This window comes from Leptonychotes weddellii, chromosome 16 (genome assembly GCF_054177405.1).
Source record: "Leptonychotes weddellii isolate Sample4059 chromosome 16, ASM5417740v2, whole genome shotgun sequence".
Lineage (NCBI taxonomy): Eukaryota > Metazoa > Chordata > Mammalia > Carnivora > Phocidae > Leptonychotes > Leptonychotes weddellii.
In genome coordinates, this window is record NC_138384.1 from 6,359,290 (window position 1) to 6,371,719 (window position 12,430).

The 12,430-nt window shown below is 58.0% G+C and overlaps 1 protein-coding gene across 1 annotated transcript in view; it reads right to left on the bottom strand.

The window, feature by feature from the left end:
- Positions 1–10,385, bottom strand: part of CMIP (c-Maf inducing protein) — a 229,968-nt gene extending 219,583 nt beyond the window's left edge. Inside the window, exon 1 of the mRNA XM_081807352.1 lies at positions 9,878–10,385. Within this exon, the coding sequence (XP_081663478.1) occupies positions 9,878–10,177 (300 nt within the window). The 5' untranslated portion in view covers positions 10,178–10,385. The remainder of the gene's footprint in view (positions 1–9,877) is intronic.
- Between the last annotated feature and the right edge of the window lie 2,045 nt (positions 10,386–12,430).

Below are 12,430 nucleotides of genomic sequence, written 5' to 3' on the forward strand. Positions count from 1 at the left end.
TGCCATGTGCCCCACGGGTCGGCGGCACACACGGCCCGTTTGCCTCGGCAGCCCTGGAGCGGAGAGCGGTGCTGGTGTGCTGTGCCTGTCATGCGGGGGGCCAGGGACACACAGGGTCGCAGGGGTGGAGAGTGGAGGTCTGAGCACAGCTCTTGCGTCTCCCCTTCCAACAAGGAGGGACCTGCCAACTACGCGCTTGCAGCAACCTCATTCGCTCCCTCCCTCACTCGCTCATCCACCCGTTCATCCAGCCAAAGAATGTCTGCTGAGAGGCCAGGCCTCAGTGTCCCCATCTGTAAACTGGGCAGAGAAACACAGGGGAATCACCCATGTAACCACCTGGCACAGCGCCTGGCAAAAGGAACGCTCCCAAGTGGTTGCTGCTATGGTCACTATTGTGACAGACGCCTGGCCCTGGTGACTCAGATCCCAGCACTCCTGAAGCTTCCACTTGGGGGGATCCCAGGCTCCCGCTGGCGGCTGGTCTCCCGTCTCTCTGCACTGTGACCAGGGCCCTCTTGGCTTGACCGTGCCCTGGTGAATCCGGCACGCAGCTCACCCCCACTGGGGGCCCCCACTCTGGGACGTGATCCCGCCTCCACTTTTATCCCCTATACCCTCCTGTGGCGCCCGCCGCTCAGGGACACGGCACAGACCAGCCGGAACGTGGCCCAGCAGCTGTGGCCTCTCGCTCCTTGCTTCATTCCCAGCCCTGGCCCCCAGCCCCATCTCTGCCGGTCTCCCTCCTGGGTCTGTCCGTCTAGATGTGTCTCTCCTACAAAGTCCTTCCTGAAACCAGCTGCCCCTTGGCAGCCACTTCTTCCTCCCTCCAAACAGCAGGACGCGGCATAAACCTCTCTGAGGAACTGTGCTTTGCCCTCTAGTGCATCCCAGTTCGTGGTGCACCCCCATGTAAGTGAGCCTTGGGGAGTGCAGTCCCCGGGAGCACTCACTCTGGAAGCACAGTACCAGGGAGCACTCCTGGCAGACGCAGTACCCGGGAAACTGCCTCTGCACACACAGTATCTGGTACTCGACTCACAAACTTAGTGCCTGGTACTTACTCTACAAATACTTGGCATTCACTTCCCAACACCAGTTCCCTGAACTCACTTGACAAATTCACAAAGGAATGTCTGCCAAACACCGGCAAACACTAAACTGATAAGCCCACTGATTCTGAGCTAAGATGTGCCTGCAAGAGGCTGAAATAATTTTATGTCTAACCGTTGGATGTGCACACACTCATGGACACGCACACCCACACGCTGGGGGCAGGCCTGCCATTGCCTCTCCACTCAAGCTCCTCACACACAGTAGGTAGACAATAAATGTCCCTGTAATCATGAATGCATTGCTCCATTCCTTGCAATACGTTTGCTTAGCCGATTTTATTCTCCACCAGAGAGAAGACTGCCACGAAGCTCCCACCCAGGAGCTAGAAGAGCTCCTGGTGTCCCAACTTCCATTCCAGAGCAGCAACTCTGCAGCCAGGACCTTGAAGACATCCAGACCTCTGCGGTGTCCCAGGAATCCTGGTGGGAGTCCTCATCATTCCACGGCCTCCTTCCTCCAGTGCCCACCTTCCCTGTGCTCAGGAGTTGTCATATCCCAGAGATGGGAGTGGCCAGGCCTACCACTGGCTCAGCCTGGAGCTCTCTCCCTCTCCCATCTCCCGCTCAGTGAGGCCCTAGGGGGAGGAGAGGGGCAGCCAGTGATACAACGTGAAGGAGCCAGGTGCCCACAGGATCCAGCTCCAGTAGGACAGAATCCCCCACCGGACTGAGGAGAGCAACAAGTAAGCCATATTGTGTGAAGTCACGCAGATTTGGGGGCTAGTTGTTACAGCAGTTAGTTAGCCTACCCCGACTGACGTCCAGCCCCATCCACAGGGATGGCTCCATTGCCCCTCTGAGCCTCACACTAGCGTATGCCGGTGATCACATTCACCTGGCCTGGACAGTGAGCCAAATGGCGGGGGGCGGGGAGGCCAAGCCTGGTTTCTCCAGATTGTGCACTCCCCTTTGCAGCTTTTCCAGGCCTTTAAGAGCTTGGGACTGGCTTAAGACACGCAGGAAAGGACTACAAGTTCCAGTGTTATCTTCCCTCTCCTGATGACCCCACCTGAGCTGGACCCAACCAGCCCAGCCCCACGAAAGCATCCATCTCCCCGCCTGAGTCCTATACATCCACCTACCCAGGGACTGGAGAATCCAGCTCTTCTGCTTCCCTCCAAAGTAAGTTTACTTTGTATATAAGTTACTTTCTATATAAGCCTTATCTGCTTATATACTTTCTCGATCGCATCATTTCTGATAGCAGCTTGAAAGCAGGAGGGCCAATGAAAAAGGAAGACAGAAGGCACTGCAAGGTTCTAGAAGGCACTGGAAGGTTCTAGAAGGCATTGGAAGGTGCTGGGAGGTAGGAGTTCTGGGTGTGAATCCCAGCTCTGCTGATGAATCATTTGTAAGGATCTCTGAGCAACAAATTTCCCCTCACCACTTCCCCCACCACCCCCCACCCCCGCCAGCAAAATGCCAGAGGCGAATTCAACAATTAGTGTGTTCTCGGTCCTAGGACGCTTGTAACTCAGGATGGACCCAGGCAGCTGGTTTTTAAGTTTTGCTGGGCTTTGTAATTTAAGAGTCTCTTACAGCACTGCTCCAAAGCTATTCACTATCTATTGAGAGGAAGCCTGGCTAAATAAAACACACACACACACACACACACACACACACACACCCCCAGAAGCACAAGAATGAAAGCTCCATGGGGCAGGGAGCTCCCTGTATGCCCAACAACTAGCACATTCTGGTGCTCATAAATATTTTTCAATAGATGATAACAGCTCCTAAGAGGCAAGGGTAATAACAATTGTACAGCAATTACTAAACGCCAGCCACTTTACTAGGTGATTTCTAAGTACAATCCAGCCTCAGGGCCTTTGCACTTGCCACTCTCCCTGCCGGGAACGCTCTCACCCCCTTCCCTGCCGGGAACGCTCTCACCCCCTTCCCTGCCATGTGCAAAGCAGCAAGGTTGCCAGTCCCCAAGCTCTGAACGCCCCACCTACCTGTCTGCTTTGTTTTCTCTAGGACCCCTGTCACCACCACGCAGATTTTATCTCTCCCTGCTTAGTGGTTTATCATCTTCACCCACCCCACCAACAGGCAGGCTGGGGGAGGGCGGGGAGAGCAGGGTCTTGTTTTCTTCAAAGTGCCTACAGCAGTGATATTTATCTGTTGAATAAATGCGTGAACTGCCATGCCTTACCTCACTTAACCTCAAGGACATCAGTGCCAAAAGGAAATCCCCACGATCCGAATTTTACAGGTAAATGCAGACTGTTAGGAGACCTGCGCAAGGTCACGCACCAGCTAGGAAGCTGCAGGGCAGGGATTCAAGCTCACCTGTCTGGCTGTTCTCCTCCAGCCACCTCACCACCGCACAGCCCAACACTGATACACATGCACATGGCAGGTATAAGGAAATGGTTCCTGAACATGGGGACCAACTCCTGCACCAGAAACGCTTCCTCTGAGATCTCCTTGGCCTCAGGACTCAGGGACAGCAAACACGCGCGCGCGCACACACACACACACACACGCCTCATCACCCTTTGGTTGTGGTGCTGCTGATGTCAGCAAGGCTTCCTTTCAAATGTGCACCACCTCCCTCGGCGCCCCGATGAACTCACTGGGTGCTTTGTCGCCAGAGCCGGGAGTGGGGAAGAGACATTCTCACTTCCTCCCTTTCTCTACCACGGGGCTGGGCGGCCTGGCTCCCATCCTGGGGAAGCAGGAAGTCTGGGGACAAAAACGATGCTCTCAGGTGGAGCAGGAAACAGCCCGCCTGGGCCACGCAGACTCTTGTCCTCGGGGCACAGGTCAGCGTGACTGCCCAGAGCCCCCTGCTCACCTGTGTTCGGCTCCTGGGGGGCCAGGTGGGCGGACTCCCCAAGGGGGCTCCACAGCCAGTGACATGAAGCCAGATGGAACCATGCCTGCAGGCGCCCATGACCCCAGGCAACACGGCCCATCCCCCTCGGGGGGAAGGTCAGCTCTTCCTTGCACAGCATTCTGGGACTAAGTATTTGAACACCCACCAAAGAAACAAAAAACATTCAAATTATCAAAACAGGAACAGCTCCACTGAATAAAGATGGAAAGTGTCTCGTTTCAAACAGCGAAAGACTGGGTCTAACCTAAACGTCCAGCAGCAGGAGACGGTCTAGCAGCGTCACCTCGCACTTCCACCGCAGAGCACCAGGCAACCGTGACAAAGAGTAAGGCCGCCGTGTGTGCACAGACCTGGAATCACCTACAAAATACACTGTCCAATGACCAGTCACGGCCCAGAATGGGCAGCAAGGATACAGAGGAAATGGGTAACAGGGCCTGCCCGCAAGCAGGACAACGAGGCGCCACTGGGGCATGAAAAGTGTATTTTTCCCGATACGCCTTGTTGTACTATCTGAATTTATTTGATGTGCGTATTATTGTTGCAATTAAAAAAAAAAAAGAGCTTTGTGGGATGTTTTCTTTAAAGAAGCTAGACTGGACTCCTGAGGAGTCTTTCTTAAACTGCTTTCAACAGTCTGTCTCACTGCCTGCAAACAGCAGATCTGCTCACTACCCCTAACTTTCCCAAGTGCACTGCTCATCGCAGGAGACTTTTCTCTGGAGACTGCCCACTTTTAAATAGCAACAGTCCTTTCTACTTGCGCAGAATTTCAAGAAGCTCTCTCGGGTCAATTAAGAAAACGCGAATTGGAACACTGGCCCCTGCTCGTATTCCCACCCTGTGCTGGCCGTCCTACCAGGTAGGACTCGGAATTATCTCCAAACCTTACGGCAACCCTGTAAATGAGGTACGTAGGATTATACCACCCTCCAGATGGAAAAAAAAAAAAAGCAAGGCCCACCAAGGGAAAGCAATGTGCTAAGAGTCACACAGCCAGGAAATCATAACCTCCGAATCCAGACCCAGCGCCATGTGACAGCAAAGCCCAGGCCAGGTCTGCCCCATGGTGGGGACACCCTAAACCGTATCACACTGCCTCATTTAATCTCATTTAATCCTTTAATCGAAGGCATAATTCAACCATCTCAAATGTCTATTCCACCAAAACACCAAGAGGGTGCCCTTCATGTGGGCCCAGCCCGGCTGCCCGGAGAAAAGAGAGGCCACCCTGATTCCCCAAGGCTGGCAGGGGAGGAACCCTGAGACAGCTTTGGTTCTCAGGACAACACAGCTGCCAGGCTACCCCAGCGCCTCACCGGACACGGTACCCCAGAAATGCCCTCTCCCACTGCCAGGCAAGTCGGCGGGTGCACGAGCGGGAAGGGCCAAGCAGAAGCCACTTGTAGGCCATGGAGCCCAAGCCAGGAACACACGCCTGTCTCCACCGCCAGTTTGGCAGCAAAGCCCAGCCACGTGCCATGAAACACCATCCACCTGGACTGGCATGATTCTGCCCACGGCCATAAAGAGCACCTCGGACTGTGCTAGGCAAATGGCAGCATCAAACTTACTCCCTCCTTAAAATGCATTTATTTATTTATTACAACCTGGGAGAGGCAGAACATGTTTGCTGTTTATGGAGAGTTCAGATTCTTTTCTCCTCTTCTGTCTCTGGCCCCTGCCCCTCCACCCCTCCAATCAGACATGTTACCCAGGAAACAAACTTGACAGACTCCAAAATCTTAGCACAAATGGTATTGAAACAAAAAAAATTATTTGTGTTCACTCACTGACGCAGGAAACATCCAATGAACCAAAGGCGGGAAGGACGGACTGACAGGAGCCGGGTGAGTGACAAAGTGGAAAAAACGAACACGCGTGCGCACGCACACATACACGCACACCCGTCCCCGTGGGACCCGCGACTACCCTGGACGACACAGACTTTAATTCTCAGGCGGAAAGCACACCATGGGGCTGAGCTCTCCACTGGGCACTGGACACCCAGCAGGTGCTTAGTTAACAAAATCCAAGTTCAGAAGGTTGCTGCCCCCCGAGAGAACACCAAATTAAAGAGACCGACAAGGATTAAGGTGACTTCTCTTTTCCTTGCCATGATAAAAAGCCCAGAAACACTGCAACTGGAGGAGCAGAGGGGAAAAAACTTAAAAACAAGGCACTGAGGAATTAAGGCTTGAAAATAAAGAAGGCCGCGGTCACCTGTGCGCCAACCCGTATCCTGTTTGGTCAGGGAAGAAACGGCTCTTCGGATCGGACCCACCATTCTGAGATGCCACGTGCCACATGTAATAAAATAAGGTGAAAGAAAAGGTAGGCAGCTTATTTGTGCTTCTTCGGCGCAGAGAAACAAAGCACGCAGACAAAAGCCCTCTTCCAGCGGACAAACATGTCTAGCAGGTGATCAAATTCAACCCACACAAGAGAAGGATGGCAAAATGGATTCTGGTCGTGTGGACCCGGCTGCTTCTGCGGAACCCCTGGCCCTTGGCTGCAACCCACACTACAGCCAGCAGCCACGAAAAGCCCGAGGAGGCCAGGGGAGTGAGAAGCCTGGATGCCAAAGGGGAACGAGGCACCACGTCTAGGCCACAGTCTGGGCAGGCCCGCAGGTGTGGTCGTGTGTGCCCCGGGGAGGGGGCAGACGCGTCCCAATCACCCCTCACACGTCAGCCAGGTCACTGCTGCCTTTGTGTTTCCTTCTTTGTTTATGAGCACTGGGGATCCAAAGTCTCGAGCACAGAGTGCATCAGGCCCAGCGCTGTCACAGGCCGCGTCAGGCAGACTGCTGGCTCTGCAAGGATTTAATCAGTAACTGGCCCAGGAGACTGGCACAGGGGCAAGCTCCAACCTGACCCCACAGACGGCAAAGTTTACGGCCAGGCCAGGGGGGGGACCCAGCCAGCCCCCAGGGTCCCAGACCGCCAGCCCCCAGGGTCCCGGGCTGAGCCCATCTCCCCAGCGGGGAATCAACTGAGGTCCACCTGCGGGGTGTACCCAGCTGGAGCAGCCTACCAGGCAGGCTGGGAGCCCCCATGTGCTTCCACCCTAGCCTGATGCAGCTGTGGTCCTGGAAGCCTTTATCTCTGACAACGATCCAGTTAATTGGATCAGTGTAGACAGGCTCCAAAGACGGTTTGGGCAGGAGTGTATGTGGTTTGTTTATCGGTTTGAATCCAGATCAATCATTCTGAGTCTTGTTCCTGAAGCCTACACAATTAACCAGATAATTACCAGATGGTTCTGAGTTGGGCTGTGCAGGCGGCTTAATATATGGATGATGTACATTTCATGGAAGGATATGACCCGATCCGGAACATACCTGATCTATCGGCAGCCTGAGGCTGGGCCAGGGGACTCTGCAAAGCCACAGGGCTGCACAGGGCTTTTGTTGTAGTGAACTACACTCAAATTCACCTTTGTTTCATTTGGGCTAATATTTCTCAATAGCATGCTTGGGCCACACACTATAAAATGCAGACAGATTACATAATGCCCAGGCCTCAGAGAAACCCCTCAGGGGCTGCTCTGCTTCCCCATGGCCTGGACACCAACCAGGTGTCTCATGATGGGACAAGGTCCCTGGTACAGTTCCAACCACACTTCTGCCCTGGAGGCCACTGCCACAGCCAGGACTGCCCTCAGCAGCCCCCTCCACACTCACGGGCCCTGGCACAGAGAGCCCTGCACCCCACTGGAGCCCACCAGGGCAAAATTCAAGGACATCCCCTGCCCACAGGGCTGAGTGGCCACAGGCGGAGGAAGGGGGATTTGCCAGCCCATCGGACACTTGCTCATAGTTCCTACTTCCCCATTTCCAACCCTGCCAGAGCAGGGTTCTGCTGAGACAAATCTTGTTCCACGGATGGCCCTCATCCCCAGTCCTGAAAATCACAGCTCCTCTCCAGAGAGGCCCAAGCTACGAAGGTACCACCCACCTTGGCTGGTGAAGGTGGTGCCGGGGCCTCCGGCTGCTTGAGAAACCAGTGCCCAGCCTCAGTCTTTGTTCCTTTCCTCTCTCTCCTATATACCTCTTGAGCAATCAGAGTAAGTTGGGAGAGGGGGGGCCTGGAGCCTCCAAAGCTGGCTTTCCCCCCCAGACCATGGCCAGCAGCAGCAGAGCACACACTCCCGGCTTCTCCCACGGAGGGTCACGGTGCCTCTCAACCCTTTCCCCCCCGTCCCAACTCCCCTTCATTTTGAGGGGTGGTAGATAAACAACAACGCCCCCCTGAAGCAGGGGGAAATTCTGAAGCCAGACTGGGGGGCTCCTGATCCCAGGCAGGGAACTATTAAGGGCACTGGTTCCTCCCTGAGCCTGAAACACTGCGTGCTGGCGAATTTTCTGAGGCTCTCCCTCCATCAAGTGAAAAGCTAAATGCCGAGGCCCGTGGCTTCGGACGGGCTTCAGAACATGCATGAGCCTGAACCCGGGACCGGACCGCCTCCCGGCAACCAGCGATCCTCCCTGAGGAAGAAGTCTTTGCAGATACTGCACCAACCTGCCCACAGGAAAGAAAAAAAATAGGTGTTCTAAGCACGTCGGACCCAAAATTCAGAATAAGAGTCCCCGGGTACTTCGATGCTTTCGGGAGGGGGGGAGTGGTTTCGAGGAGCAGGGCTTCTTCTGCTAACTTTTCCCCCCTCCCCATTCCTTGGAGCATGTGTCACAGCCTCTGACACACTGCCAAGGGAACATGGACGCCGGGGAAACGTCTACACACGCTACACGTTTGTGACATACCATGTAAGCGACACCCTGTTTCCTGGCCGGGTTTTCTTGGCACAGGTGTGGGCAGGCATTGGATCCTGCCGCCACCACCACCCGCCCCCCCCAACAACCGTGCTTAGTAAACAGGATCCCAGCCGCCCCAGGCGGAGCGTGCATTCTGGAGAAGACCTACCACCTCTCCACAGAGGACGGGATCCCCTCAGCAAGGCTCAGGCCCAAGCAGAGCTGGTGCTTTAAACTGTCCTGATTTCAAAACACAAAGCATCCTGCTCAGGCTCCTGCCCGCCACCCCCACCCCCCGCGACCCCACCACAGCTGTCTTTCCCCACCTTGCAGATTCAATTTCAGAAACAGATCAGTGACTTCTCTCCCTCTCATCCAGCGGGCCCAGTCCCAGCCATGTATCAGAAACAATAACAGTAACGAAATAAAACCAGCCACAGAACACACGTATACACACACTTCACAGACAATGCAAGACCAGGGCCCAACAGGCCAGCTTCCACTCCAGAACTTGACCGCCCCTCGGTGGGGAGGAGATAGTCCAGGACCCCTGCCCCCTCCCCCCTCCCCTTCCCCTTCCAACCTCCCAACGTGCGAATGAGATTTTTCAGAAAGGGAAGCACCCAGCTTTGCCTACCAGCCTGGGCAGGAAAAAGACAGTAGAGCACAGAAAGGAACTGGCTTCTGGAAATTCTTTGGGTTTTGGGATTTCGAAGTTTCTAGGTTTTCTTTCTTTCTTTCTTTATTTTTTGGTTGTTTTGTTTTCCCCTCCAGCGCAGATCCAGATGGGCCGCGGGCTTTCAGAAAGGGAACCCCCACCACCGTCGGGGCCCAGCCCAGGTCTATCCCACGGTCCATCCGTAAGAAACACTAGCTAGCGCTGGGCCCGGGAGGTCCCCACATGCCCAGGCTGGGGTGGGCCGGATCCTATGCAGAATTCCGAAGGGTCTCCCCGAGCCCGCCCGCTGGGCACAAGGCAGCCGGGGCGCAGGCCGGGAGGGGGGCACCGGGCTCCCCCCGCCGCCCCCCCGCCCCGGCACCCCGCAGGCCCCGGGCTCCAGGTGAGCGGCGGGCAGGGGGCGGCGGCGAGAGGGGGCGCCTCCCGGCCCCGAGGCGAGGCGCGGGGGTGCCGGCGCGCCGCCGCCGCGCAGAGCGACTCACCGTGGCGGACGCCAGGCTGTTGTCGGCCAGCGTTAGGTGGTGCGGCTCCCAGCGCCTCAGGAATTTCGAGGTGAGGATCTTGCTGAGAAAGGTCCGCGGGTGCCGGATGACACAGACCTGGATGTCGCCCTCCTGCAGCAGTTTGTACCTCATCCCGTTGCACAGCAGAAGGGCCCGGCGGCAGGGCACGGCGCCCATCTTCGTGCCCTCGGGGGCCGGCACGTCGCCCCCCAGCAGCGGCTTGGTCTCCTCGATCTGCCGGGGGTCGCCGCCGCCGCCCGAGCTGCTGGTCAGATCCATGGCCGGCCGGGCCGGGGCGGGGGCCGGGGGCGGGGAAAGGGGGCTGTCCCGGGCTGCCGGGGCGGCGGGGCCCCCGAGCGGCGGCCCGCACCCCCCCCACCGCCCAGGAAGGTGGGGGGGCGTGGGGCTGGGGGGGCGCCCGGCAGGGGAGGGGCCGGCGGGCTGGCGGCGGGCGGGCGGCCGGCGCTCGGCGCTTCCTCGCGGCTCCGCTTCCTCCTAGCTCGTCGGGTGCATGCTCGCGGCGGCCGGAGCGGCGCGGCGGCGGGCGGCGGGCGGCGGGCTGGGACGCGGGGAAGCGGCGGGGGCCGGGGCCGCGCGGGCGGGCGTGTCTCGGCCCCGCCGCCCGCTCGTGTGTACAGTACGTGTGTCTGGGCGGCCGTCCGCGGGCGAGTGTGCGGCGGGGGCCGCGGGGGCCGGCTCAGTTGAGAGATTGCAGAAGCCGCTCGGCGCCCGCGCGATTGGTCCCCGCGGGGTCATGTGCCCGCCCCTCTGACGTCAATGGCGGCAACGGCGGCGGCCGCCGCGGCTTCGGCCTCTCGCAGGCGGAGTCGGCAGCCGGGCGGGGACGCGAGGGGCCGAGGCGCGGCCCGACCGGAGGGGGCGGCCCCTGGGGAGGGGGCCGCGGCAGGCGAGCCCCGGCAGGCCCCGGCCCGGCCCCGCCCGGAACGTAGGGGTGGGCGGGGGCCGCGGGGGCGGGGCGCGTGACGTCACGCCCAGCCGCGCCCCCGCCGGTGCCCAGGCCGGTGTCCAGGTCGGTGCCCCGGCCGGTGCGGAGCGGTGCGGCCAGCCCGCCCCCGCCCGGCCCCCCAGCCGCCCCGGCCGGCCCGGATCGGAACGGTCAACGCCCCGGGACGTGCGGATGCGGGCGGCCGACGTGCGGCCAGGTGCAAACCCAGGGCCCGGGGGAGGGGGGGGCGTGGAGGGGGTGGGCGGCAGGGCTGCGCTGGAGGGGCGGGAGGCTGGGGGGGGCGTCTGGACCGCCTGGCCTCTGACACCCCCTTCACAGCTCAGGCTGTCCACCCGACTGGCTAGATGGGGCCATAGGACAGGGATGGTTCCTCGAATTTAAAATGTCCTCTCAGTTATCCGGATAATGAGCCCGCACTGCCCTGTCTGAGCCTGTCGGACTCCGTCCGAGAGCCCCCTGGCCTTTTACAGATGTCTGTCGGGCCTTGGCCCTTGTGGTCCTCAAGCCGCCTGGGGAGGGGACAGATTCCACAGCCCCCCTCCTGTGCCCCTCGAGTCTGACCCCTTCTAGGAACCTAGACAACAAAGTCCCTCCCCAAAGTTACTGGGCCACTCCCCTTCTGCCTGCGCCCCAGCCTTGCCAGCTTCTTTGCCTCTCCCCTCAGACCAGCCCATTCATCCCTGCATGGGCAGGCCCAGCACAAGGCTGGGAGAGAATCATATTGGAATGAACCACAGTGTCACCTAGGAACTCCAACTCTGAAACCAAAACGTCCTCTTTCTGCCATCACGAGCGGCAACCTGAAGCCACCCAGCAAATGCTCAGCTCCTCCGCCAGGTCTTCTCACAGCCACACGCTTCTGCAGTTAATACCGTTTAAAGCCCCAGATTTTTGCCTTTTTTGTTAAGTGAAGGCGCCTCTGTAGTGATTATATGAGTTTGTGTGTGTTGAATTGCATGGCAGCTTGCCCACAGCATCCCTGTGGTGGGGATTGTCCCCTCCCCACTCTCTCCCAAGAACAGACAAGGTGGAGGGGCTCCTGGAAAGATCCTATCCCTGAGCCTGGCAGGAATGGGGTGTGGGAGGCCATAGGGCGGAGCATGTGCAATGTGTCAGGAGATGGGCCATTCTCTCCTCCTGAGTCCTGGGGGAGGCAGTTAGGTGAGGAAATGGGGAATTGATCAACTCTCCACAATTTGCTGGCAAATTCTGTTCTTCGAATTCTAAAGTTTACGGCCCTGAGAAGATCATCAAGCAAGAAAGGGTCAAGCCCACGCCCCCACCTCATGATATAGATGTGGATCCAGGGCATGGTTGGGACCGAAACCCCCAGGCCGCCAAGGGGTGGGGTTAGGCCTGCTGTTCCAACCTTTTATGGAGCTCTTCCTGTATGCTAAGTGCTGTGCATGCATACAACTGTTCCTTCTCACAGCACCCTTAATATAGGTGCCATCACCATCCCCTCTGGCAGACAAGGGTACAGAGAGGCTGAGGAACTCGCCAGGCTCACTTAGCTCATCAGGCTCAGAGCTTAGAGGCCAGGACAGTGTAAAGGCAATGACCAT